We start from the raw sequence: 24247 nt of genomic DNA on the forward strand, positions 1-24247 counted from the left end.
TCTGTGGGGAGCAATGTGGCATAGCGGTTTTCTGTGGGGAGCAATGTGGCATATATGTTTTCTGTGGGAAGCAATGAGGCATATGTGCTCTGTGGAGAGTAATGTGGCAAATCGGTTTTCTGTTGGGAGCGGTTTTCTGTGGGGAGCAATTAGGCATAGTAAATATATGTTGATATTTGTAATTAAATATTATATTTGGTTAAAAAAAAAGGATAGTGTGTCTTGGTAATTTTATAATCTTGTGTAGTATGCCTCGAGTTGAAAAAGTTTGAAAATCACTGCTCTACAGTTTCGGAAATCTAAATAGCACAAAGTGGCAGTAAACTGGCCTGACCCTGCTATAAGTTTTGAAAAGGAATGTAACTGTGTAAACAGTAACATTCGCGGAAACATTCTGCCTAAAACTATTACTAACTGGAAATACAATGAACCACACCCGCCCATATGGGTGACGCTATTTATCTGAGCCATGCTAACCTAAACAACACTTGCAGTATAGCACCTAAGCTGCTGCAGAATCTCTTAGGATTACAATACCATCCCGGTGGTCACTGAAACACAGAAAGCAACTCACTACTTGGTGTGCCTTGTTTCATCCTGTTACATCTGGGATTGTCTCAATTGTTGTCACACTTACTAAGCTTTTCTACATCTGAGCTCCACGGTCGCTGACTTGGGGATTGTGCTGAAAAACTCAGGTGAAAGTGCAATTTTTCTTGTAATTTCCAAATCTTTGAGATATATTCCAATTCTGTACCTAAGGAAATCTGCCTCGGGTACCCAACATAGATAGAATTTTTTACAACTGAATGGGGATAATTATTTGTGTGCCTGCTATTTAGGAAAGGACTAAATGACAGAATAGTATCAAAGAGTTGACTCATATACGGTGTTGTGGCATGATAGCCTAAAAAGTGAGAAATGCTTTTGAACAACTCTAGAGAAAGCTATCCTAATCCTAACCAATACAGCAGTATTCCCCATCCCTAATTTATAAAAGCCACACTCTCAGAGTCAGAGGCACCCCTGAATGCAGGTAACAAGCCGACTACCACATTGTGCTTTGGCCCTGACCGAGAACGCCATGGTGGCCAAATCTAATCGGCACCATTTTCCGAAGCCCAAGATAGAAACACAACTTGACTTTACCCTTAGTCACTGGGAGCATTGGCCCTAACAAAGGTAGAACATGGTGAAAGCCGCCTTCACTGAGACCATCCTAGCCTTTCTGATTGAATTCCACCCAACAGGCTACCCATAGATTAGTTCCTGCCAACTGACTGCATGTCACCCACATATCAAAGCAACCATGTCTGTGGATCTTCCCCATTTTAGCATAAAAGTGCTATGGCACAAGAAATAATATTGCATCCGGTCTCTTGCCAGTCTGCCAACAAAGGCCTGTGTTCAGAGATCCTGGGATAACTTACTCAGTTACCTGACACCTGGAAACTTTGGTGAGTGCGCAATGTATAACAACGCGGTCTAGTGTACCCTGTCTGGCTTCATTTTTAGGACCTTTAAATAATATATAATAAAGTCCATACATAATATATAATAAAATCCCATCTCTGCTACTACCCAGACCAACATGCCCCAAAATAAGTCCTCAGCATGTCACCACCCATGCACTCTATACCAGTGGACCTTATAGAGGGAGACCTACAGTCTCATTTATAGCTGCCTCAGGCCTTTGCAGCACAACCTTCCATACTGTACATCTTACTCATTGGAACCATAATCTCTCTACTGTGATTCTTGTCTATAGCCCGAAAAGATGTTAATCTATTCTACATATTAGTACACAATGGCTTTGATTAGTGGGCCTAAAGTATATTACAACCCCAATACACCAAACTCACCAAACATATCGTAACCCAATTTTCATACTTCTTAAGAATTTCACATCTCACCAACAACTGTAGAGGCCGCCACCATTTGTCTGAAAATCCCGATCGTCCCTAAGGTAAGTATCGCTAACCTAATTCCCCCCCTAACCCTCCCTTAGGGGTGCCTAACCCTAACCTTCCCCCCAAGTGCCTAACCCTAATCCCTCCTCTAAGTGCCTAAACCTAACCCCCCCTTCCCCGCCGCCTAAACCTAAGTCCCCGGGGGGGTGCCTAACCCTAACCTCCCCCCCGGGGGTGCCTAACCCTAACCCCCCCTTCCCCTAGCCTAACCCTATCCTCCCGTGGGGTGCCTAACCCTAAGTTCCCCCCGGGAGCCCTGAACCTAACCCTCCCCCCCGCAGCTGTCCGCGCCCGGCATCACTTCGATCGGGATGCCGGGCGTCGGTCTTCCGGCGTCTGGTTAATGACAGGCGTCTAGATTTAGACGTCTGTTATTAGTACCACGCCGGGATTAGAACGTCTGGAAGCCGGCGGTCGGGATTTAGACCGTCGGCTTCCAAACTACATCCTTTGTAACTAATACCAGCATACATAGGGACTCTTTCCCGGCCCTTGTTGTAGCTCTAGATGCCAAAAAGGCAATTCCTAGAATAGATTGTCTCTTTATGCAAAGAGTCCTCTTGTAACTTAGTAAGAGGAGTCACAGCCCTATATTAATACCTTTACGCCTCAGTGCTGGTCAAATGGTTCCCCAATCCCCCCTTATTATTTTGCCTCTTCTCATCCCTTAATAATCATTCTGTTAATGAAACCACTTGATGCTAGAAATAGAGATAATCTGGATTGATCTAGAATTCGAAGTTGACACAAAATTCTAATAACATAGACAATGGGTCAAATATAAAAGCCAACCTCGTTTTGCCGACAAAAAAAATATTTTGCGGGTAAATCGATGAAACATCTGCACTTTCTCCAATTATGGTTCTTACCCTATGCCAAATGTCCTTGTTTCACAGACTGTCCTGGACCTAAACTCAAATCCCCCCCCCCCCGCCCCCCAGGTAGTCCTTGTTACTGGATCTCATACAACCCCAACATTTCTGATCACATTGGAGGAAAAGGATGGAAATTAAAACGTTCATGACGATTAGGTGCCTCTCTCCTCAACGTGCAGCTTTATCTCTGCCTTATCCCTCTTTTTATCCTACAAATGTTTATGTTACGGGTTCATTTCTATCCTCATCAGAGAGCCGTGGGGGACCTCTTTGGACCATTCTCTGCTGGGTCACTGACAACTAAACAGTTGTGTTTCTAGTCCTGAGATCATCGCCCTACTACACTATCTATGCTCCAGGAAACTTACCGAGTTCATGAGCCGTGGTGAAGGCTGAAGGGAGCCCATCGTCCTCTATCACGGAGCAGCTACGCTTCGGGTCACACATTGTGCCCACATCCGCCATTCCCAGAGTGTCACAGGTGGCGGCACCACACAGATCCTGCAGGGAGGGAAAGAAATGTTATTCTCCAGATTTTCCCCACATTTTACCCAGCTACACCAAAATGACACAATCATTATTTTAAGAGTTTCTTTCATCATGACTACAGCGGAATAATTGAAGCCCGGGGGTATATAAAGTGCAATGTCTGGCCGGACACTTGTCTGACAGGGAATAACTCGCTCATTTGATTGCTTAGAATTGATGACTTAGGGCCTGTTTCAGCAAGGAACGCACGGATGCAGACGCACGCCCCCGGTCGCTGCGAGAAAATGCTAATGACTGCATACGAAACGGCAATCGCAGCACAAAGATGCTGATGCCCAGCACTACATAATCCCGCCCCCTTTACCCTCCGCTAACATCCGTACTGATGCGCAAGTATGAGAAAACATCGGGAACATCGAGTAACATCGGAGCAGCACGCAGACTAAAGGTAGACCTGATCCTGCCGCAGGAATTGAGAGACTTCCTGCACGCAGAGGGACGCCAGGCTGTGTCCGGCATCTCAGAGGCTAATTTATGCACGCCCCTGTAACGGGGTGCCAAAGCACTGGCACGCCTGCGTTTGGGCCGAAACCCTCCCCGAATCCACCCACAAACGGCACTTCCTGTCAATCACTTATCCCTGGGTCTGAGTATCCACTGCACTCGATTTTGCGGACGCAGTGAGCAGTTCGCGCACTGAGACCCAGACGTAGACCGCGAGCATCGGCCGATGGCGTGCGTCTGCATCCGTGCATTCCTTGCTGAATCAGGCCCGTAGATAAATAAAAAGTGCTCATTCGGGAACAATAATGGGAACAATAATGGCACACACCGTTTAGTACAGCGCTATCCTCCAATTTCTCATGCCACTGCAGACACCTGTAACTTACAGAATGTAGCAAAGCCCAGACAGTACTGCGGCAGAGTAATTATTGTGTTTGTGTATTATCCACCTCTGCCAAGCATTCCTCCAGATGACGTTCCTGGCACCTTACAGATATCCAGTGTTCCTTTGTGTTTGGGTTGTTTTATGTAATAGTTCATAAGTACAGATAAAAGAGCTTGTCTGGCAGCCGGGGAAGGCCGTGAATGCTATGGAATTAATCACTCTTATTTGTGCCAGCTTAAGAACAATTTTGATTGTTTGAATAGTCGGGTCCGTTGGCAGAACGTCTGTTATTTGTGGCCGGGGTCCAGGATTTGTTAAAGGTTTCTGGTAGGGAGCATACCTTGTATTGGGGCACCCCGTATGTTCTTTCCTTTGCACAAAAGGGGAATTTAGCACTTTAAAAGTGACTTTCGCCCATTGAAACTTTATTTGGTGACATCCCATGGAAATCTAGACCCATTCACCTGCGAGATTAATTAGTAATAGCCAGTGATTAGTTGCCTGGGTCTCCTGTACAATTGTAGGATGTGACAAAAGAAGGCGAACGCAAATATTGGTATTATTTCATTATTATTATTATTATTATGCTCTTACTCACTGAGCCACCTCCTTATTCATAAACCTAAGGATATATTCTTAATCCTGGTTTGCCTGATAGTATTTACTATTTCCTTTATTCAGTTGCATTACCAATTTGCCACACCTTCCCAAGTTATTATATTACTTCCTAACTCTCTCCTTTACCTGAGGCCCCAGGTATTATAATATACATTACCTGTGCCTCACCCCGCCCACACTACTGACATTTGTCCTTGACTTCACCTTGCTGACCTACTTCACAGCACCTTCCCTGTACATTCCTATATCTGTGCAGACAGCATGTCCTGGCACCCTCCTTATATAGACACGATGGGACACGGCTCGTTACCCCACCTGTGTGGACTGGGGTCATTGTTACGTAAACGTAGCGCTATTCTCAGGATTTGAGACCAGAGGCAGTTTCCCTGTACACAATTAAAAAGAGTCACTTGTGCTTTTAATACCTTGAATTGTTGCTTTCAGTTGGTCTATTTGTAATTATTGATGATGGACTCTGTATCTAAATGAACATATGGGTCGTTTTAGTTAATGGAGCATAAGAAATAAAATGAAACTTAATGTAAATTGCTATTTATTGACAGCATGTTTATTCTAGATACAGTACATCCGTTTTATTTATAGAGTGTATTATTTTTGTGTTTTGTTTTGTTGCATTACTGGTGTAGCACTGTGGTACATTATGTAGACAAAATGATTGGTCACCACCGCGCAAGGGAAATGCGTGCCATTGCACAAAGGGAAAGGTGTGCTATTGCACAGAGGGAAATGCGTGCCATGGCACAAAGGGAAATGCTTACCATTGCACAAAGGGAAATGCGTGCCATTGCACAAAGGGAAATGCGTGCCATTGCACAGAGGGAAATGCGTGCCATTGCACAGAGGGAAATGCGTGCCATTGCACAGAGGGAAATGCGTGCCATTGCACAGAGGGAAAGGTGTGCTATTGCACAGAGGGAAATGCTTACCATTGCACAAAGGGAAATGCGTGCCATTGCACAAAGGGAAATGCTTACCATTGCACAAAGGGAAATGCGTACCATTGCCCAAAGGGAAAGGTGTGCTATTGCACAGAGGGAAATGCGTGCTATTGCACAGAGGGAAATGCGTGCCATTGCACAAAGGGAAATGCTTACCATTGCACAAAGGGAAATGCGTACCATTGCCCAAAGGGAAAGGTGTGCTATTGCACAGAGGGAAATGCGTGCTATTGCACAGAGGGAAATGCGTGCCATTGCACAGAGGGAAAGGTGTGCTATTGCACAGAGGGAAATGCGTGCTATTGCACAGAGGGAAATGTGTGCCATTGCACAAAGGGAAATGCTTACCATTGCACAAAGGGAAATGCGTGCCATTGCACAAAGGGAAATGCTTACCATTGCACAAAGGGAAATGCGTACCATTGCACAAAGGGAAATGCGTGCCATTGCACAGAGGGAAATGCGTGCCATTGCACAGAGGGAAATGCATGCCATTGCACAGAGGGAAATGCGTGCCATTGCACAAAGGGAAATGCTTACCATTGCACAAAGGGAAATACGTGCCATTGCATAAAGGGAAATGCGTGCCATTGCACAAAGGGAAATGCGTGCCATTGCACAGAGGGAAATGCATGCCATTGCACAAAGGGAAAGGTGTGCTATTGCACAGAGGGAAATGCGTGCCACTGCACAAAGGGAAATGCGTGCCATTGCACAAAGGGAAATGCTTACCATTGCACAAAGGGAAATACGTGCCATTGCATAAAGGGAAATGCGTGCCATTGCACAAAGGGAAATGCGTGCCATTGCACAGAGGGAAATGCGTGCCATTGCACAAAGGGAAAGGTGTGCTATTGCACAGAGGGAAATGCGTGCCACTGCACAAAGGGAAAGGTGTGCCACTGCACAAAGGGAAAGGTGTGCTATTGCACATGAGTTCCAAATGGCCACTAATGTGGAGGTTTCGATAAGGACACTTAGTAGGGAGGCCCATGCACTAGCAGTTCTACGGAATCAACAAATGTTTTTATCAGGATTACAATGCCACGTGACATGTTTCCAGGGCAACGCTGGACTGGTATACAGAAAATTTGGTAACCCGGGTTTATTGACCAGCTGAGAGTTCAGATCTCAACCCCATTGAGAACCTTTGGGATGAATTGGAGCGACGGTTGCGTTCTAGGCCGACTCGACCTTCTTCAGTGTCACAGTTGGTCACTGTACATAAGGTGGAATGGCAGAACATACCGCCTGCTGCTGTCCATGTGGTGGTCGTACACAGGGCCTGATTCAGAGCCGGACGCTCTGACCAGAGCGCTCACTCTGAATCAGGGTCCTCCTACCTAAAAATGGAGCGTCCTCCTGGCTTGTGACCACCCACAGCTTATGCAAGCGGCCAAAAAGATGTTTGCGATGGTCATGACCATCGCGACCATCGGGATTGCGATGAGACCCTGCGGTAGGGTCTCGCTGCCGCAAGCCGAGGAGTGCTTTTGGCTCTATCAGAGCCAAAAGCACTCCCACTGACATCACTAGTGATGTCAGTGGGGCCGGACCCAGACGGTAGGTGTTCCCATGGGAACGCCTCTGTCTGGGCAGCAACGCCTCCGGCACGCCCACCAAAGGGGGCATGCTGTCACTCACCATCGACAGCACGCCCCCTTTGGTGCAAGACCCATAACGACGGCTTGGCTGTCGCTATGCGGGTCTCGCGCATGCGCACGACGGAGCTCCCTCCATCGTGCGCATGCACATTAGGGCACAATCGACCCGCTTGCGAGCAATCAGTGCTCGCGAGCGGGTCTGAATTAGGCCCACAGTACTGATGGCAATAACATCTCATTGATCTATTTGCTGTCAGTGTCCAATCACTTTTGTCTACATAATGTACAAGTACAGCACCTCCAACATAGTGGGCTTGATTGCACGCTAATGCAGTCCATCTGTATGCTAACGCTGCAGCCGATGGGATTCGTACAGAGACGCTCACTGCTCACGGCATCGACCCCTGAATCAGGCGCAGGGTAGGCACTTTAGCACTGCATGTTACCTATGCAGTGTTCTCCCCAGAATTTTTTTCCAGCCGGGTAGCATCCAAAAGTAGCTAGGTGGGGGCCTTCGCAATTATGCGCGCACCGGGAAAAGGGGTATCTCCCTTGCCAATCCAGCCCGACATCACTCAGGCTGCTCCACCACTGGCTCTCAGTCAAAAGTGCCCATTATACAGTGCCCCCTGTAGTTTTCCCCTTTATGCATTGCCCCCTGTAGTTTAACTTTGCCCTTATGCATTGCCTCCTGGCTGAAGTAGTGCTCCTATGTAGTGCCCCCAGACTGACCCCTTATGCAATGCCACAGGCTTAAATAGTGCCCCTTATGCAGTGCCCCCAGGTTTAATAGTGTCCCTTTTGCAGTGCCCCCAGGCTGGCCCCTTATGCAGTGCCCCGAGGCTGGCCCCTTATGCAGTGCCCCCAGGCTTAAATAGTGTCCCTTATGCAGTGCCCCCAGGCTGGCCCCTTATGCAGTGCCCCATGTTTAATAGTGTCCCTTATGCAGTGCCCCAGGCTGGCCCCTTATGCAGTGCCCCATGTTTAATAGTGTCCCTTATGCAGTGCCCCCAGGCTTAAATAGTGTCCCTTATGCTGTGCCCCCAGGCTGGCCCCTTATGCAGTGCCCCCAGGTTTAAGAGTGTCCCTTATGCAGTGGCCCCAGGCTGGCCCCTTATGCAGTGCCCCCAGGTTTAATAGTGTCCCTTATGCAGTGCCCCCAGGCTGGCCCCTTATGCAGTGCCCCCAGGTTTAATAGTGTCCCTTATGCAGTGCCCCCAGGCTGGCCCCTTATGCGATGCCCCCAGGTTTAATAGTGTCCCATATGCAGTGCCCCCAGGCTGGCCCCTTATGCAATGCCCCCAGGTTTAATAGTGTCCCTTATGCAGTGCCCCCAGACTGGCCCCTTATGCAGTGCCCCCAGGTTTAATAGTGTCCCTTATGCAGTGCCCCCAGACTGGTCCTGGCCCCAGCCCAGCAGTTACCTTTACTTGCTGGCCGCTCCCACTCCAGTAGGCGTGAGGGGCAGGCTCCTCATGTCGCGGGTGATGTCATGACATCACCCGCGCAGTGCATCACTGGGAACGCTGGCCTCTGAAGCGATCGGAGGCTTCTTTTGCCTCCGGTCACTTCAGAGGCCAGCATTCCACAGCGGAGGTCGGTGGGGAAAAGAGCCGGGCGCTGTGCCCGCAGAAAACAGCCTGGGGAGAACACTGTGTATTTATCATTATTCCAGATTGAATTTCAGTAGTATCCTATTAGTATACATGGACTCAATTGTAGCTGTGTGTACTGAACTCCTTCATCATCAACTCATCACATGTGCCTAAGTTCACAGGTCATGTCTCATATGTAGTTAGTGTATTTTTCATATGGGGCGCATCAAGAAGGTGCATGCGTCTGCACGCCCGTACTGTACTGCGTGTGCCCATAATCCCCTCCATCTGCAGACAGTCACCATGGCTGTCAGTGACATCTAGCTGTAACGTCGGTCTATACTGAGGGGAGGAAGGCCTCTTTCATGTTGTCTGCACTTACACTATATGATACTGTAGGATCTGATTTGTCTATGTAAAGTGTTATTATGCTGTCAACACAATGTAAGAATAACATCCTGGAAGAACGGAGATCCCTCTTATTTCTGTCTCAACAAGGATTTCTCTATAGCGGCTCCTTAGATGGGGCCCGAGATGCATGTAAAGGTGGGGTCATAAATCTGACTTCCTAAATTGCAAGCTGAAGAGAAATGTGTAATTGTCAATACCTGAAGGATGTTTTTAGCAGGGCACAAATGATGGTAATTTCCCTGGGTGACAGAACCGCGTGCAGCCTGTACATGCATGTTTTATTATAGGAGGATTCCTTGCAGTTAGTACATACAGTACATCATTAGGAGAGTGGAGCATTATTGGTAAGATGCACGATTAAAGAATAGTTAAATCTTGACTTAAATGATGCTCAGATTGTCCAAGGGCCTGATTCACTACCGTGCGCAACTGCGATTACACACGCCATCGCCCGATGGTTGCATATGCATCGCAGTCCATGTACGCGAACTAGCTATTGCGTCTGGACTGCGATCGCAGAGGCTAGGCAGATCCCACACAGAGTGATTGACAGGAAGCGCCATTTGTGGGTGGTGACGGGGGGGTGGTCGGGGAAACGCAGGCGAGCCAGTGCATGGGCGTGCATAAATTAGCCACTGCGATGCCATACGCAGTCTGAGGTCTCATAGCCTGCGTGGTTGTTAGCAGATGCTGAGTAAGGTCAGGGCTTGTGCAAGTGTGCGTGAGGCTGTGATGGTGGTCGATTGTGCCGATGGTTTCGCTATTCTGCTAAGTATTACGGATGTGTGTAATATAAAGTGGGCGTCCTTATGTAGTGCTGAGTTTGCATTGCAATCGCAATGGATTAGCATACTATCGCAGTTGAACTGCATGGGTACGCAATATTGCGTACCATAGTGAATCAGGCCCTAAGATTGATGTTATGTACACAGTGGAGCCAGTGGCTCTGTGGGCTGAAGCAGCATATGTTATCATATGTTATCATCTATTGTACCTTGTGCCTGAGTTATTAGTTCATAATGAATTGAGAAACTGTAATCCCACATAATCTCTGAGTAGGCAATGGGGACAGATTAAAATTGCAGTTTGCAGTATCAGATCCAAACAACATTTAATTGTCTGCTATCTTTGCTCCCCTACATCAATGGAAATCTGGCACTTACTGATTCCGGAGACACTGTAACCAATCTCACACTGGCATGTGATGTATTTGCAGTGAAAATGAATATTTAGGAGTATCTTTATGTATAAATGGGTGGGGTTGGGTATGAAATGCAGACAGTCGGTATGCTAACCCTCCCCCTCTCCCTACGCTAACCCTCCCTCTTTGGTGCCTAACCCTAACTTCCCCCCTAGTGCCTGAACCTTTCCGCCCCCTCCCCGCACCCTAAACTTAACTCTCCCCCCTTAGTGCCTAAACCTAACCCTCCCTCCAACCCCGCTACTTACCTTCGGCATCCTATCGGTCGGGATTCTGACTGGTGTCGGGTTTCTGGCACCGGTAATGTAAGTGTTGGCATCCTAACCTCTGAGATGCCGAACGCATCCCAATGAAGACTATACACTATCACTTGGTCCCTTCCCCTATGGCGACGCATTATACTGCAGGGGATGTAGTCAAAATGTCGACATTGAACATGTCGGCATGAGCAGAATGTTGACATGTGATATATCGACATGTGAAGCGCTAATATTCTGCATGGACTGGGAGAGGAGGGTTAGGCACTAGGTGGAGGGTTAGGTACTAGCGGGAGGGTTAGGCTACGGGAAGGGAGGTTTGTGTTTGGCACTAGGTGGAGGATCCGGCTATGGGAGGGGATGGTTAGGCACTGGGGGAGGGTTAGGCTGTGGGAGGCAAAGAAAAAAGGATCTCAGACTGCACATTCTGGACATATATATATATAAAATTGGAGGTGCTACCTGTGGAGACCATTAATATATACACAAAGAAGAAATACAGGTGCACAACTCCAAATTAACTGATTATATACAAATAAATAAATTTTGCAGTAAATACAATAGAGGTATTTGGCATAATCTTGGCCAAGCTTATGGGCCTGTCCACCATATCCGGGTAACCTCTTGTCGGGCAGGTCCCTAACATACTAAGGCTCAAATCCAGAGCGCAGGACACCTGTGGCTGTGGGAGGGGATGGTTAGGCACTTGGTGGAGGCTTAGGCTTTGGGAGGGGAAGATTAGGCACTAGGTTGAGGATTAGGCTATGGAAGGGGATGGTTAGGCACTAGGGAGAGGGTTAGGCTTTGGGAGGGGATGGTTAGGCACTATGTGGAAGGTTAGGCTTTGGGCAGGGAAGGTTAGTCACTAGGTGGAGGATTAGGCTATGGAAGGGGATGGTTAGGCAGTAGGGGGAGGGTTAGGCACTAGGTGGAGGGTTAGGCTTTGGGAGGGGATGGTTAGGCACTAGGTGGAAGGTTAGGCACTAGGTGGAGGGTTAGGCACTAAGTGGAGGGTTAGGCTTTGGGCAGGGAAGGTTAGTCACTAGGTGGAGGATTAGGCTATGGAAGGGGATGGTTAGGCACTAGGGTAGGGTTAGGCTATGAGAGGAGATGGTCAGGCACTAGGGGGAGGGTTAGGCTGCGGGAGGGGATGCTAGGGTTAGATACTAGGTGGAGGGTTAGGCTATGGGAGGGGATGGTTAGGCACTGGGGGAGGGTTAGGGTTCATCAGCGGGAGGCGAGGTTAGGCACTAGGGGGAGGGTAAGGCTGTGGGAGGGGGAATTAGGGATAGGCACTGGGGGAGGGTTATGCTGTGGGAGGGTAGCTTAGGCTTAGGCTATGAGAGGGGAGGTTATGCTAGGCACAATAGCTGCTGGAGCCGCTACACCTGCTGTACTAGGTTAGTCACCACCAGGGACGGTTTGTCGACATTCTAATCATGTCAGGGGGAGGGTACAGTACATTGATAACCGTGGTGACAGTGGGGAGGAGTGAGGTTATTGGTGGCACATGGATGGGAGGTAATACAGGCCTACATACACATGTGATCTGTCAGGGGATGGGTACATTGATAACCGTGGTGACAGTGGGGAGGAGTGAGGTAATTGGTGACACATGGATGGGAAGTAATACAGGCCTACATACACATGTGATCTGTCAGGGGATGGGTACATTGATAACCGTGGTGACAGTGGGGAGGAGTGCGGTTATATAGATGCTGTGTGTGCTACATGGTCTGCCAGCTGGGAGCAGTCTCTAACAGTAAAAGTAGGGTGTCTGTAGTCCCTGACAACTCTCACTTGTCTTACACAGATCATTGCGTTGTTCCCAGATGTCAGTAATCAATACATACAATACAATGTCATCTACTTATCACACTTAATAACACTACAGGAATACGAGGGGGAATGCAGAGTGTTTGTGTCGGATGATGGATGAGTCTTGTGATATCTGGATCCCGGAATCTGTGCTCAGCATTTTCTTTTCTTTATATTACGGCCAAGTCTGAGATACAGTATAATGCTCTGGCTACTGCCCAGCGTCAGATGGAAGGAGCTGATTCTCAGGTTTATAGACAGACACAAGGGAAGGGTACAGCCTTTATGAAGCTTAGAACGCCGGAGGTGCAGTTCATCACCCTGAGGGATGCTGCTGTCCGTCTCCATTGGTGCAAGTGTGCTTAGATTCCGTGAGCCTGCGCAAGAAGATGGCGGTGTTTGTGCAGCAGCAGGCGTTCGCCATCTGCTTATTCCGGGTCAGACGCACCGGTGCTCCTAGTTTATTGGTGCAGTAGAAAACCAAAGTTTTCTTTTAGTCAGCAAGATTATTGAGGTGAGGTAAAGGGGTGCAGAGGGCACATCTTGGGGGTGCCCCTTGCTGTGCAGTGTGCAGGGGCTACACTGATATTTCTAGTGCACAATCATATTTGGGTTAGTGCTGAGCTGCAGATTGGGCTCATCCCATATTTCTGAGGGAAAGACCATTTCTAAGTGCATTATGTCATTAACAGCTTCATAAGTAGAATAGTGACCGATGTAATACAGACTCCACTCACTCACAATTTATTTATGCTAAACCAAGTTAAATCTGCAGGGATAAGCTGACAGGCATGTTAGTAAATATTGCTGAGTGTTTTTCATGCATGCAAAGCCGTTATTGTAGTGTATTATTATTATAACTTTATTTCAGTCCTTCATGAACATATATTACCTATAACAGGATTGCTAAGGGCTCAATCCAATTAGCTGCGATGATCACGCAGATGCAAGCCATCGTGGCACTTTACGGCAGCCCGAACTCGCACAAAAGTGCCTGAGCAAAATTGTGCAAACTCAAGCTCGGAGAGGGGTGCGGGATGTGGGGCCATTCCCAACGCTTTAATGCTGTGGCTATGGCAACTCACACCCTTTGCGGACAATTGCGTTGACCCGTATTGCAGGACTGCAGACATTCTGGCTGCCCCTTTCGGGAGAGGGGCAGGCAGATCGGCATAACGGGGGCGTGGCCAGTATAGGGGGCGCGGCTGGATGGCTTACCCGGATGTTGTGGGCGGAGCGGGGCGTGGTCATGCAAACACGTCATTTTGGTCCCGCCCCTGCTACGCAATGCCGTGTTTGCCGGCATTGAAAAGCCAAGATGACGCAAATCATCGTGAATCGCGTCATCGCCCCCATCGGGAGGCTTCCGGACGAATCGGGAGGGTAGGCAAGTATGCCATATTGGATTGTGTTAGTTTATAGCTCTCCTGAGATCCTTAGGCCACAGTATAATCTGAAAACATTTATTATGCAAATATGCAAATATGCTGGGCAGCCAGAGGATTAACTTTCCGCTCAGTAACCTGGATCAGCAGTAACTCAGTCATTGATCGCATGATCCCATACTACTGTGTACAGAACCAGCCAAATATAGAGCACTATACACTAATCTACCTATATTTACCATGTGAGTCATAGGACAGAGGACCTCATTCAGATCCGCTCGCAAAATGCGAGCGCTCGCTCTGAATGAGGGCGGCCGCTTCCTCTTTAAAATCCGGCCTCCTGGCCACTCGCTAAGCTGTGGATGACCCCCCAAAGCTTTAGCGAGTGACCAGGTGATGGTCGCGATGGTCAAGACCATCATGACCATCAAGGCTTGTGACGAGACCCTTGGGGTCGGATCTCGTCTCCCGCAAGCCCAAGGTAGCTTCCTGCTCTAACAAAGCAGTGATGTCAGTAGGGCCTCCTACAAATGGCAGGCGTTCCTTCAGGATCGCCTCCGTTTGTCCGGCCACCCCCCTCCCCGCCTACAAAATGGGGCGAGCCTTCGATCATTATCAACAGCCACACCTTTTGTAGCGAACCCCGGAGCGAGTGAATTTGTCACTCACTCCAGAGCTAGCGCACTGCGCCCGATGCACGTGCGTAGGGCCTCACCATTGACCCGCTTGCGAGCGGGTCTGAACAAGTGACCCGCGCCATGCATCATTATGCTTCATTTGTGACTTTAGTTTATACTAAGTCCTTTGCAACTAAAAAAAAAATTCCTAAGTACCTAGTACAGTAAACTTTTAGCAAAGTGAGACCAGATTTGAGGAGAAAGTAGCAAAATAGAGGTAAAAGTGCACAGAACGGAAATCTCGCCATATGGCGCCTAAAGGATGGGTGTAGGAGGACACATCTGTATTAGACCACATACGTGGAGGCCAGAGGGACACATTGATCAGACTGTAATCAGAATGCAATGGGAATCTGCTATAGAGGTCACCATAAACTCCTGACTCGGTATTGCTAAAATATGCAAATGTTTTGCAAAGCTCACTCGGCATAAAGACGCCCCCTGCTGCTTTCTCATATCCGTCCTATATCGCTCTTCTGAGTAAGCAGCGGTACCATCGCCCATGAAACGGCGTTCAAACGGACAGGCCACTCCCCCATCACCAAACGCTGGCAGCCTGTCACTCACTTTGCCAAGGATTCTTCTGCGCGTCCGTAATCGCAATGCGGAATGCAGTGCGCACGCAGTGCAGCTTACACGCGTGCGATCTGCGCCCATATTCGCACATACGATCGGTACTGAATCAGGCCCATAGACAACCTGATCTTCATTCTCCATGGTACAATCCAAACAGATAGCCATACTATTGGATGGGATGATGCACTGCTGGTTAGGTGGGTTAACTTAGCACCCAAAACAAAATGTCCAAACTCACAACGGTTCTTGCAATATTACTGAAATGCATCGAACTCCGAAAATATATTTTTTCGTAGTTTGGATGTAATAGATGATGACATCTTTAACTGAGGACAACCTTTTTTTTCGCACAATAAGGCCCAAGTGGGACAAGACGCATAGGGGGGGGGGGGGGGGGGGGGCAGAGATGAAATACTACTGTTGTTTTTCTGTCCTGGCATCTGGGTCCGAGTATATCTGTAATGATCTTGCAGGCCTCCTGCAGACAGAACATATATGCCTTCTAACATGCCATACACTTATATTTACAGATGTTAGTAAAACCCTAGAGGTTTGGAAGAAACAAATGGCAACAAAGTGATTTATGGCGCAACGGAAAGATTGGTAAATGATTGCATGGCCGTCTCTGTCTCTGAGGAAGCTCCAATGGATCCAAACGGCGGCTGACAAATGGCCAAGGTCATAGGCTAAAGCTGGAAAGTGTTTTACAGGTAGAATTACAAAGGACTCTACAGTCTGTAATTACCCCTCACATGTCAGTAATATTCTAGTACAAGTGAATCAGAAAATAATAAACATAGGGCCGTATTCAATTTGTTGCGCATCGACGAGAAAGTTCCGCCTGCCCGACTTTTCACCGCCTTCGCCTGTTTTTGAGGCGAAAACTTTTCGTGCGCGCTCCCAATTTACTCCGTATTCAATTGCCAAAACAGGCGAAAACCAGACCTGGAATGTGAAACAGGCGAAAAAGTGCAGGATGAATTGGGGGAATCAGTCTGTACCCCAGAAAAAGATGGTCTGACTTTGGAAATCATTATGGTAGCTTAGTATTAGCCCTATTTGAACTAGTTAGGGTACTTAAGTGGTGGTAATTGCTTGCTATTAGCGTCTTGGTAAAAGTGGTGAAGACTGGCATAAAGCCGTGTCTTTTGGAACAAATAAGTAGTTCCATCAAATTTGGGGTGCTTGAAAATGGGTACTAGCATATTTTTTTGTCTCTTAAGTGAAGTTTTTGAAAAAGTCAAAGTCCTCCGTCATACAAGCACCTCCAATCCCAAAAACACTTGGCCCCTTCTTAGAGCAACCCCAGAAGCTTATTTCGCTAGTTTTTGAAGTTGTCCCCCCACTTTTTTCATTTTTGCACCAGATTTCTCTTGGCGTTTTTTTACGGTGTTCCTGGATTTTTTTAGTGGTATTTTTTTGGGGTGAATTGTCCTGGGGGGGGGGGGGGTGTACCAAGGGTTCTGAGTGGTTTCCAAAGATTTGCACCCCATAATGTAGTTTTTGCATTTTTTTTCTCCTGCTATTCTGTGGAGAAAAAGTATCGCCTATTTCAGTGTACCAACCAATCGGCTTCTAACTGTCACTTTACAGGCTATGGGGCCTATTCATCAACACTAAAATAACGTTTTAAGGACATTTTCCTTAAATAACGTTATTTTGGTATTCATGAGCAGACTTAACACAGGAGATATCACAGATATCTCCTTGCTAAGTTCCCCTGCGTTAATTTCCACACTCCCCATACATTAGTACATTAGTACATTAGTATGGGGATGTGGAAATTGTGGTATTCATCAAATTCCGAAAATTATCAATTTTCGGAATTTGATGCAGTTACTATTCGCCACTGTGAGGTGGCGAATAGCAGAATCCACTTACCTGTATCAGCGTGTGCAGGTCCCCCGACGAGTCCCTCCGGCGCTCTGCTCCGTCCTCAGGCTCCGGAGGCTGGTCGGACATGTGTGCTCCCCAGCAGAGCACAAGAAAGTTTAGAAAAAGAAAAAAAAGTTTAGTTTTTTTTTCTAATCTGTCATGTGGTCTGCTGGGAAACCACATGACAGACCAGCAGGACGGAGCCGGAGGCTGCTGCGCGAACAGGTAAATCGGGGAGGGGGGAAGGTGAGCGGAGGGGGGTGGGGGGGGTCGGGGGACGGACGAAACTTACCGCATCTGTAGGCAGTGCTGCGAATGCGCTGGTTTTACAGATGTAACAGCGCATGCGCAGCACTGTTTCCAGATGCAATAAGGTAGTGTAGGCAGGAAAAGTATCTATTTCCCGAAAAGCTGTCATCGCAAAAATGACAGCTTTTCGGAATAGATACTTATGGAGAGGTGGAATGATGAATTCCACCTATAATTAGCTAGAACTCCATGAGAGTTCTAATTATCTCCAGAGAATTTTTACATTTAATGAATAGGCCCCTGTGTTTGAAAAATACCAGTTGGGAGCTGATTGGTTGACACTTAGGGATCTATTTACTAAGCAGTGTTAGGAGACAGAGTGAAAAGTGATAAGAAAGTGATAAGGTGCCAGCCAATCAGCTCCTAACTGTCATCTAACAGGCTGAGTTTGAAAAATGACAGTTGGGAGCTGATTGGCTGGCACCTTATCACTTTTCACTCTGTCTCCTAACACTGCTTAGTAAATAGACCCCAAATTTATCTCTCTAAGTTTATCATTCTCCAAGGTTTGATACATCTCCCCCTTTATCTCCATCCACTTTATGGTGATAGACCAATGTCTGAGAATAGGACCCCAATGTCTGAGAAATAGGAGCGTTTCCTGATGCCTAGGTTATTTTATACACAATTTTATTTGATTCCTCATGTGTTATGACTACAGGCCATCTTGCCTCCATAATGAAAGCACTGCTATACAGTGAAACAAGGAAACACATGTCTGGTGAACTGAGAGCTGTACAGGGGTCCGCAATCATCTTTAATTGCTTGTGGCTTCACACAGAAATATCACGAGATTAATAAGTAGTGACAGGAAAAAAAGACGCTTCACAGGAAATGCAATCCTGAGTGAACGTGGCGGTTGTACAGTCACTGGATGTGGTGTATAGAAGTGCTTTGCATTAGGTAATAAGGCTTTGTAGGGATTGAGAATGCGCCTACGGAATTGCACATCATGGGTACATGCTGTGACTGTGCGTAATTATTCATAAGGCTTAACTAAGTATTTTGGATCTGCAGTTGGTAACCCACAGAGTTGGGAGAGGACGCAGTGACCCGTGACTGACTTAGGGGGCCATTTGTATGTTCTAATCTTTTGAGCTTTACAGGGCAAAACACGGGCTGACAAGGAGCCTTGTGGGGGGCATGCTCAGACACATCTCCGCGCGGACATGTCACTCAGCCGGCTGAGCGCTCATTCAGGTCTGTCAGCGCGTTCACAGATGCCTGTCAGCACTTCCTATCCATCATAATCTCTGCAGTGTGCGATGCTCTGCAGATCTGGGCAGGAAATGTTTGTGAAAGCAGGTTTTTACACTAGAGTCATTAAATGCACCATTATACTATAGAATTTCATTCCGTGGCGTTTGGGTTGTCACGCTACATTACGTACATGTACTTTCCAGGACACAACAGCTACAAGCCATTGATATTATCCAGGTCTCCACACCTGCCGTCCGTTATAAAGTGTCAGAGAACATACCTCATACTGTATATCTAGCAGGGTACACAAAAATGGCCAAAATCATGATTTACAAGTGACGGGAGAAAGCAGCCGGGCGCTACGATTAGACAAACTGCGGAACCTGCCTTAAAAGATACTGGAAAGGACCGGTGCTTAATCACCTTTTACCATTAGAAAACAGTGTTACTGTAAATAATTTATCGCTCGTTATTACATGAGGCCCCTAGAAGGGACAGTCCGAGTTATTGAGGTCTGTCCCATTATCCCAACAGCCAGGTGTGGTCAGCAATGCACAGGTGTAAATAAGTTGGAACTTGATGCAGCCCAGGTTTCTGGGGGAGGACATCTTTTCTCTCCCCTCACCTTAATAGTCATTGTCGCCTCTTCCTCTGCTTCCGTCTCATTTCCTGCTCAGTGAGGAAGAGAACTTCAAATGTAATTTTCTTAAGAGCAGAACGTCATTTTAGAGGCCTAGAATACCAGCTCATCCATACCACTCTGGGACTCATATGCCTTGTGGTGTCCTTACTACAGACAACACAGGAGGGAGCAGAGTCCCGGAGCAGCACAGAGGGCAGCTATGGTAGCTCAGGGGCATTGGTGGGGTGAGGCTTTTTACATGGGAAGCAGTTGTGAAGCCGACGGACGTAATCCCCACCGCCGGCTTCCCGACTGCTTAATCCCGGCAAGGCACTAATGACAGGCGTTGAAATCTCGACGCCTATCATCAGGGCCGGTTCCAGGGTTCTGAGCACCCTGTGCCGGACCCTGAGAGTGCGCCCTAAGATTGCACGCGGCGAAGCTGCACGAGACTGAACTTGGGGGCGTGGCCTAATTACCATAGGCCACGCCCTGTGTAACGTTATTTGGAGGCGTGCCCGCATGGCACGCCTTCAAATAACGTCAGGCTGGGGGTAAAGCCCAGCACTCCGTCACTGGCTGGGCTTCCTCCAGCCCTCTCCTGGCAGTGAATGGTTGCCGCGTGCATGCGCGCGGCATCAATTCTCTCTCAGGGGGTCCGGCACCGCCGCACATCTGCGGCGGTGGGGGTCCCCAGTCTCCCGATTTGACCACCCAGGGGCCACTTCGGCCCGCGGGTGAAACAGCGGGACAATACTGTCCCGCTGAAATCGGGATGCTGGGGAGGGGTGCCGCCCCCCTACGGGGGGCACCCTTGTGCGACCGCACTGGTCGAACACCCCTAGAGCCGGCCCTGCCTGTCATTAGACCTACGCCGGGAGCCTGACACCCGGCTTACCGATCGAAGGTAAGCCGGGTGCCAGATGCGGACAGCCACTTTAGGTTTAGGGTTCCCGGGGGGGACTTAGTGTTAGGCACCCTCCCGGGAGGTTAGGTTTAGGCTAGCGGAATGGGGGGTTAGGGTTAGGCACCCCCGGGGGGACTTAGGTTTAGGCTGCGGGGAAGGGGGGTTAGGTTTAGGCATTTAGAGGGGGGTTAGGGTTGGGCACTTGGGGGGAGGTTATGGTTAGGCACTTGGGGGGAGGTTAGGCACCCCTAACGGAGGGTTAGGGTGTAGAATTAGGTTAGTTAGTACTTACCTTAGGACGATCGGGATTTCCTCCTCTGTTGGGCTGCCGCTGTCGGGATTTGAACCGCCGGCCGCATGGCGGTAAATCATACTGATTACGTTACCTGAATGGGAAGTAGTCTGGAAGCCGACGGTCTAAATGCCGACCGCCGGCTTCCAGACTTTCTAATCCCGGCGTGGTACTAATGACAGGCGTTGAAAACTCGACGCCTGTCATTAACCATACGCCGGAAGACCGACGCCCAGCATACCGAACGAAGGTAAGGCGGGCGCGGACAGCTGCGGGGGGGGAGGGTTAGGTTTAGGGCTCCCGGGGGGACTTAGGGTTAGGCACCCCCCCGGGAGGGTTAGGTTTAGGCTAGGGGAAGGGGGGTTAGGGAGCCCCCTGGGGGACTGGTTTAGGCTGCGGGGAAGGGGGGTTAGGTTTAGGCACTTAGAGGGGGGTTTAGGGTTAGGCACTTGGGGGGGTTAGGGTTAGGCACCCCTAAGGGAGGGTTAGGGGGGGGGAATTAGGTTAGCGATACTTACCTTAGGGACGATCGGGATCTTCACCCTTGTCGGGCTGCCGCTGTCGGGATTTGAACCGCCGGCCTCGTGAACATCACTTTCAAAACTTCCAGGATCCCCATTACAGAAGGTAGGAGAACAAGTATCACCTAATTTCCACTCCTGTCCCCCTCCCCACAGGAACAGGTCCCTTGAATGCACTACAGTTCAACAACCCACCCTCAAAAAGGATCGGAACTCCATAAACCACGTAAAGTGCCTGATGAGATGGTCGGTAATGCAGCCGTAAATCTCAGCACTGCGGCCATCTCTAAATCAGGCCCCATATGCGCTCTGCAAACAGGCATATGGTTAAACCCAGGATCAAGCCGCCTATGTCAGTATATCAGACAACAGCTGGGAACACGGATATACTTCAGTAGCCGACTATAGCATTCTACTTGCCAACAAAGCACTAAACCCCTACACCGCTGTGTAACGCAGCCTCAAGTTCTTGTGTCTGATTGACCTTGTGCCATAAAACTCAACACTGGTCTTTGATGTGTCCAACATTGCATTTCTGAATCGCCCAATAATTACAAATATCCAATTTGCAGGAGACACCCCGCAGCTCTTCATTGTGCTGTAATCACAAGCGGCTTCCGTCCCCGATGACAGGGTTGTGGCGTGGCGCCCAACACCTGACCCGACACACTGACCCCAGTCTGGCTGACAGAGTGAATAAAATGCACGTATGCCAGCTTATGGTGCCATGGGACATAGAGGCTAACGGTATGGGGGAAACAGCTCTGCAGAATATGGTGACACATTATAATAGTTAAAAAGGGGGGGATGGGCGACACATCCTAATTTTAACATAATAAGAGGTGCTATCATGCTGAGACCTGTAGTTCTAATGCAGAAAAAAGGGGAAAGCAGATGCACTAAGAATAATAAATATATATAATAAACTATCAAATAACATAGTTCTCCTGGCTAGCACCTCTTATTATGTTGAAATTAGGATGTGCAGCCCCCTCACACTTTGGGCCTGATTCAGACCCACTCGCGAGCGGCTGTCCGCTCGCAAGTGGGTCGATGTTCTGGACTGAGCATGCGCACGACGGAGGGAGCTCCGTCGTGCGCATGCGCCAGACGCGACGAGCGAAGGAAAGTCCTTCGCTCGTTGTGTCTGATCAAAGGGGGCGTGCTGTCGATGTTGATTGACAGCACGCCCCCTTTGGTAGGCGTGCCTCCCTGACGGGGGCGTTCCCACGGGAACGCCTCCCGTCAGAAGCCGGCCCACTGACATCACTAGTGATGTCAGTGGGAGTGATTTTGGCTCTGATAGAGCCAAAATCACTCCGGAGCTTGCGGTTGAAAACCTCAACCGCATGCTCCGGCTCGCAGTTTCGATGGTCACGACCATCGCGGCCATCAAAATGCACGCTCGTATAGCCTGTGGGTGGTGACCCACAGCTATACGAGCGTCCAGGAGGACGCTCCATAATTATGGAGGGCGGCCCTCATTCAGAGCGTGCGCTCTGCTCAGAGCGTACGGCTCTGAATGAGGGCCTTTTTCCTATGTATGTGTGTATTTAAGATACACTTGAAGGTGTGAGACCCCTTCTCCTGGGCTAGTACAACTCCTACCTGCCCCAGGTGATTTTAATTAGAATGGTTCCAATGTAATGGGCACTATTACGGGTAAAGCTTCATACACACAGGGCCTGATTCAGAGGGCCGGCTATCTAAATTGAGCGCTCGCTCTTTGCGGTCTGTTGACACCTCTATGTCTGAGCGAGCGTCCGAAACATGCGCTCGCTATTTTGTAAAGACGCCCCTTGGCCGCTCGCATCATACGTAATCTCCGCTATTTATTTGATTAATCAAGTACATCGAAAGGCGTATGAACTGCTCGCTATTCTTGTGGTAGCATTTTCCTACCGCAATCATGCGAGCAGTTCAGGCTAAACGAGAACCAACTGACGTGGTCGATGACGCTGCTTTGTTAATTATGCACACCCTTAAAACGCCCGTTTTGACCGTTTGGCACGCCTGCGTTCGGATCTCCACTCCCCGTTTTCAAGCACATTCCCCTGTTACCACCCACAAACGCCTCATTCTGTCACTCAAATTAGCAGGCATTCGCTATTTTGCGAGCACACGATTTCCGACCGCACTGACTGGTTGGCGCATGCGCATTACAACCCATACGCATGTGCAGATGTGCGAACATCGCTCGGAGCGAACGAGTGGCTGCTTACGAGCGGCTCTGAATCAGGCCCATACAACGATTTAGTAAATGAACGATTTTACAGTAGTAAACGATTTTCGTTCATTTTTTCAAGGGAAAAATGAACGAAAATCGTTACTAAAATCGTTCATTTACTAAATGTAATGAACGATTTTTTTGAACTACAAACGATATTTGCATATTCCCTCACTGAAAATCGTTGAGTTGGTCAGTCTGACTGAACTACAAACGTGAACACGCATGAACGATAATCGTTCATCGTTTTAACTCAGAAAGTGAACGATTTTTTCAATGACTGAACGATAAACGATATCGATACTGATAATCGTTCAAAAATCGTTGTGTGTGTATGCACCTTAAAGGGGATTATCCATTAGCAGATCTTTCTGAAAGACAAAAGATTTATCTTTTGAAAATTCCTGGGGCTGCTGTGACGGATATCTGTCATGTACATGACAGATTTTTGCAAACGGCGAACGATATTGCATGACATCATTCTGGGAGTGGATTTTTTTTTCTGTTTCTATTCATTTTCATAAAAAAAAAAATCATTCGTCGTTTACCGCGACAGATATTTCTAATATCTGTCAGCGATAAACGATAATTGACCAACATGCTGGAGAGACAAAAGACCAAATTTGTCAGCAGCGGGAGTGCGCATTTTGATCGTTCAGAGCCTATCCATCAGCAGATAAATTGAACGACTGAACGATACATCGTTCATCGTTCAAATTTATCTGCTAATGGATAGGCCCCTTAAGTCCTAGATATATTTATACAATGTGTCAGTATTAGGGATGTTAGGGACCCACCTGATGAGGTAACCGTGACGTGGTACATTATGATAGTTATTAGTAGTAGTAGTACATATTGCTGACACAATGCCTGATTCAGCAAGGATCGCAGTTGTTTATACGCACGCAATTGGCCGATTATTTCACACTGTGCGTGCGTACGCATCGCAGTGTGCGTCCGCGAACCAGGA

The 24247-nt window shown here is 48.2% G+C and overlaps 1 protein-coding gene across 1 annotated transcript in view; it reads right to left on the reverse strand.

Annotated features, from left to right (window-relative positions):
* The window catches only part of ADAMTS15 (ADAM metallopeptidase with thrombospondin type 1 motif 15), a 91208-nt gene that overhangs the window by 40367 nt on the left and 26594 nt on the right, over positions 1–24247 (reverse strand). The window contains exon 2 of the mRNA XM_088476276.1: positions 3214–3346. Within this exon, the coding sequence (XP_088332402.1) occupies positions 3214–3346 (133 nt within the window). The remainder of the gene's footprint in view (positions 1–3213; positions 3347–24247) is intronic.

Source organism: Taudactylus pleione, unplaced genomic scaffold (assembly GCF_031769625.1).
Source record: "Taudactylus pleione unplaced genomic scaffold, aTauple2 ptg000185l, whole genome shotgun sequence".
NCBI lineage: Eukaryota > Metazoa > Chordata > Amphibia > Anura > Myobatrachidae > Taudactylus > Taudactylus pleione.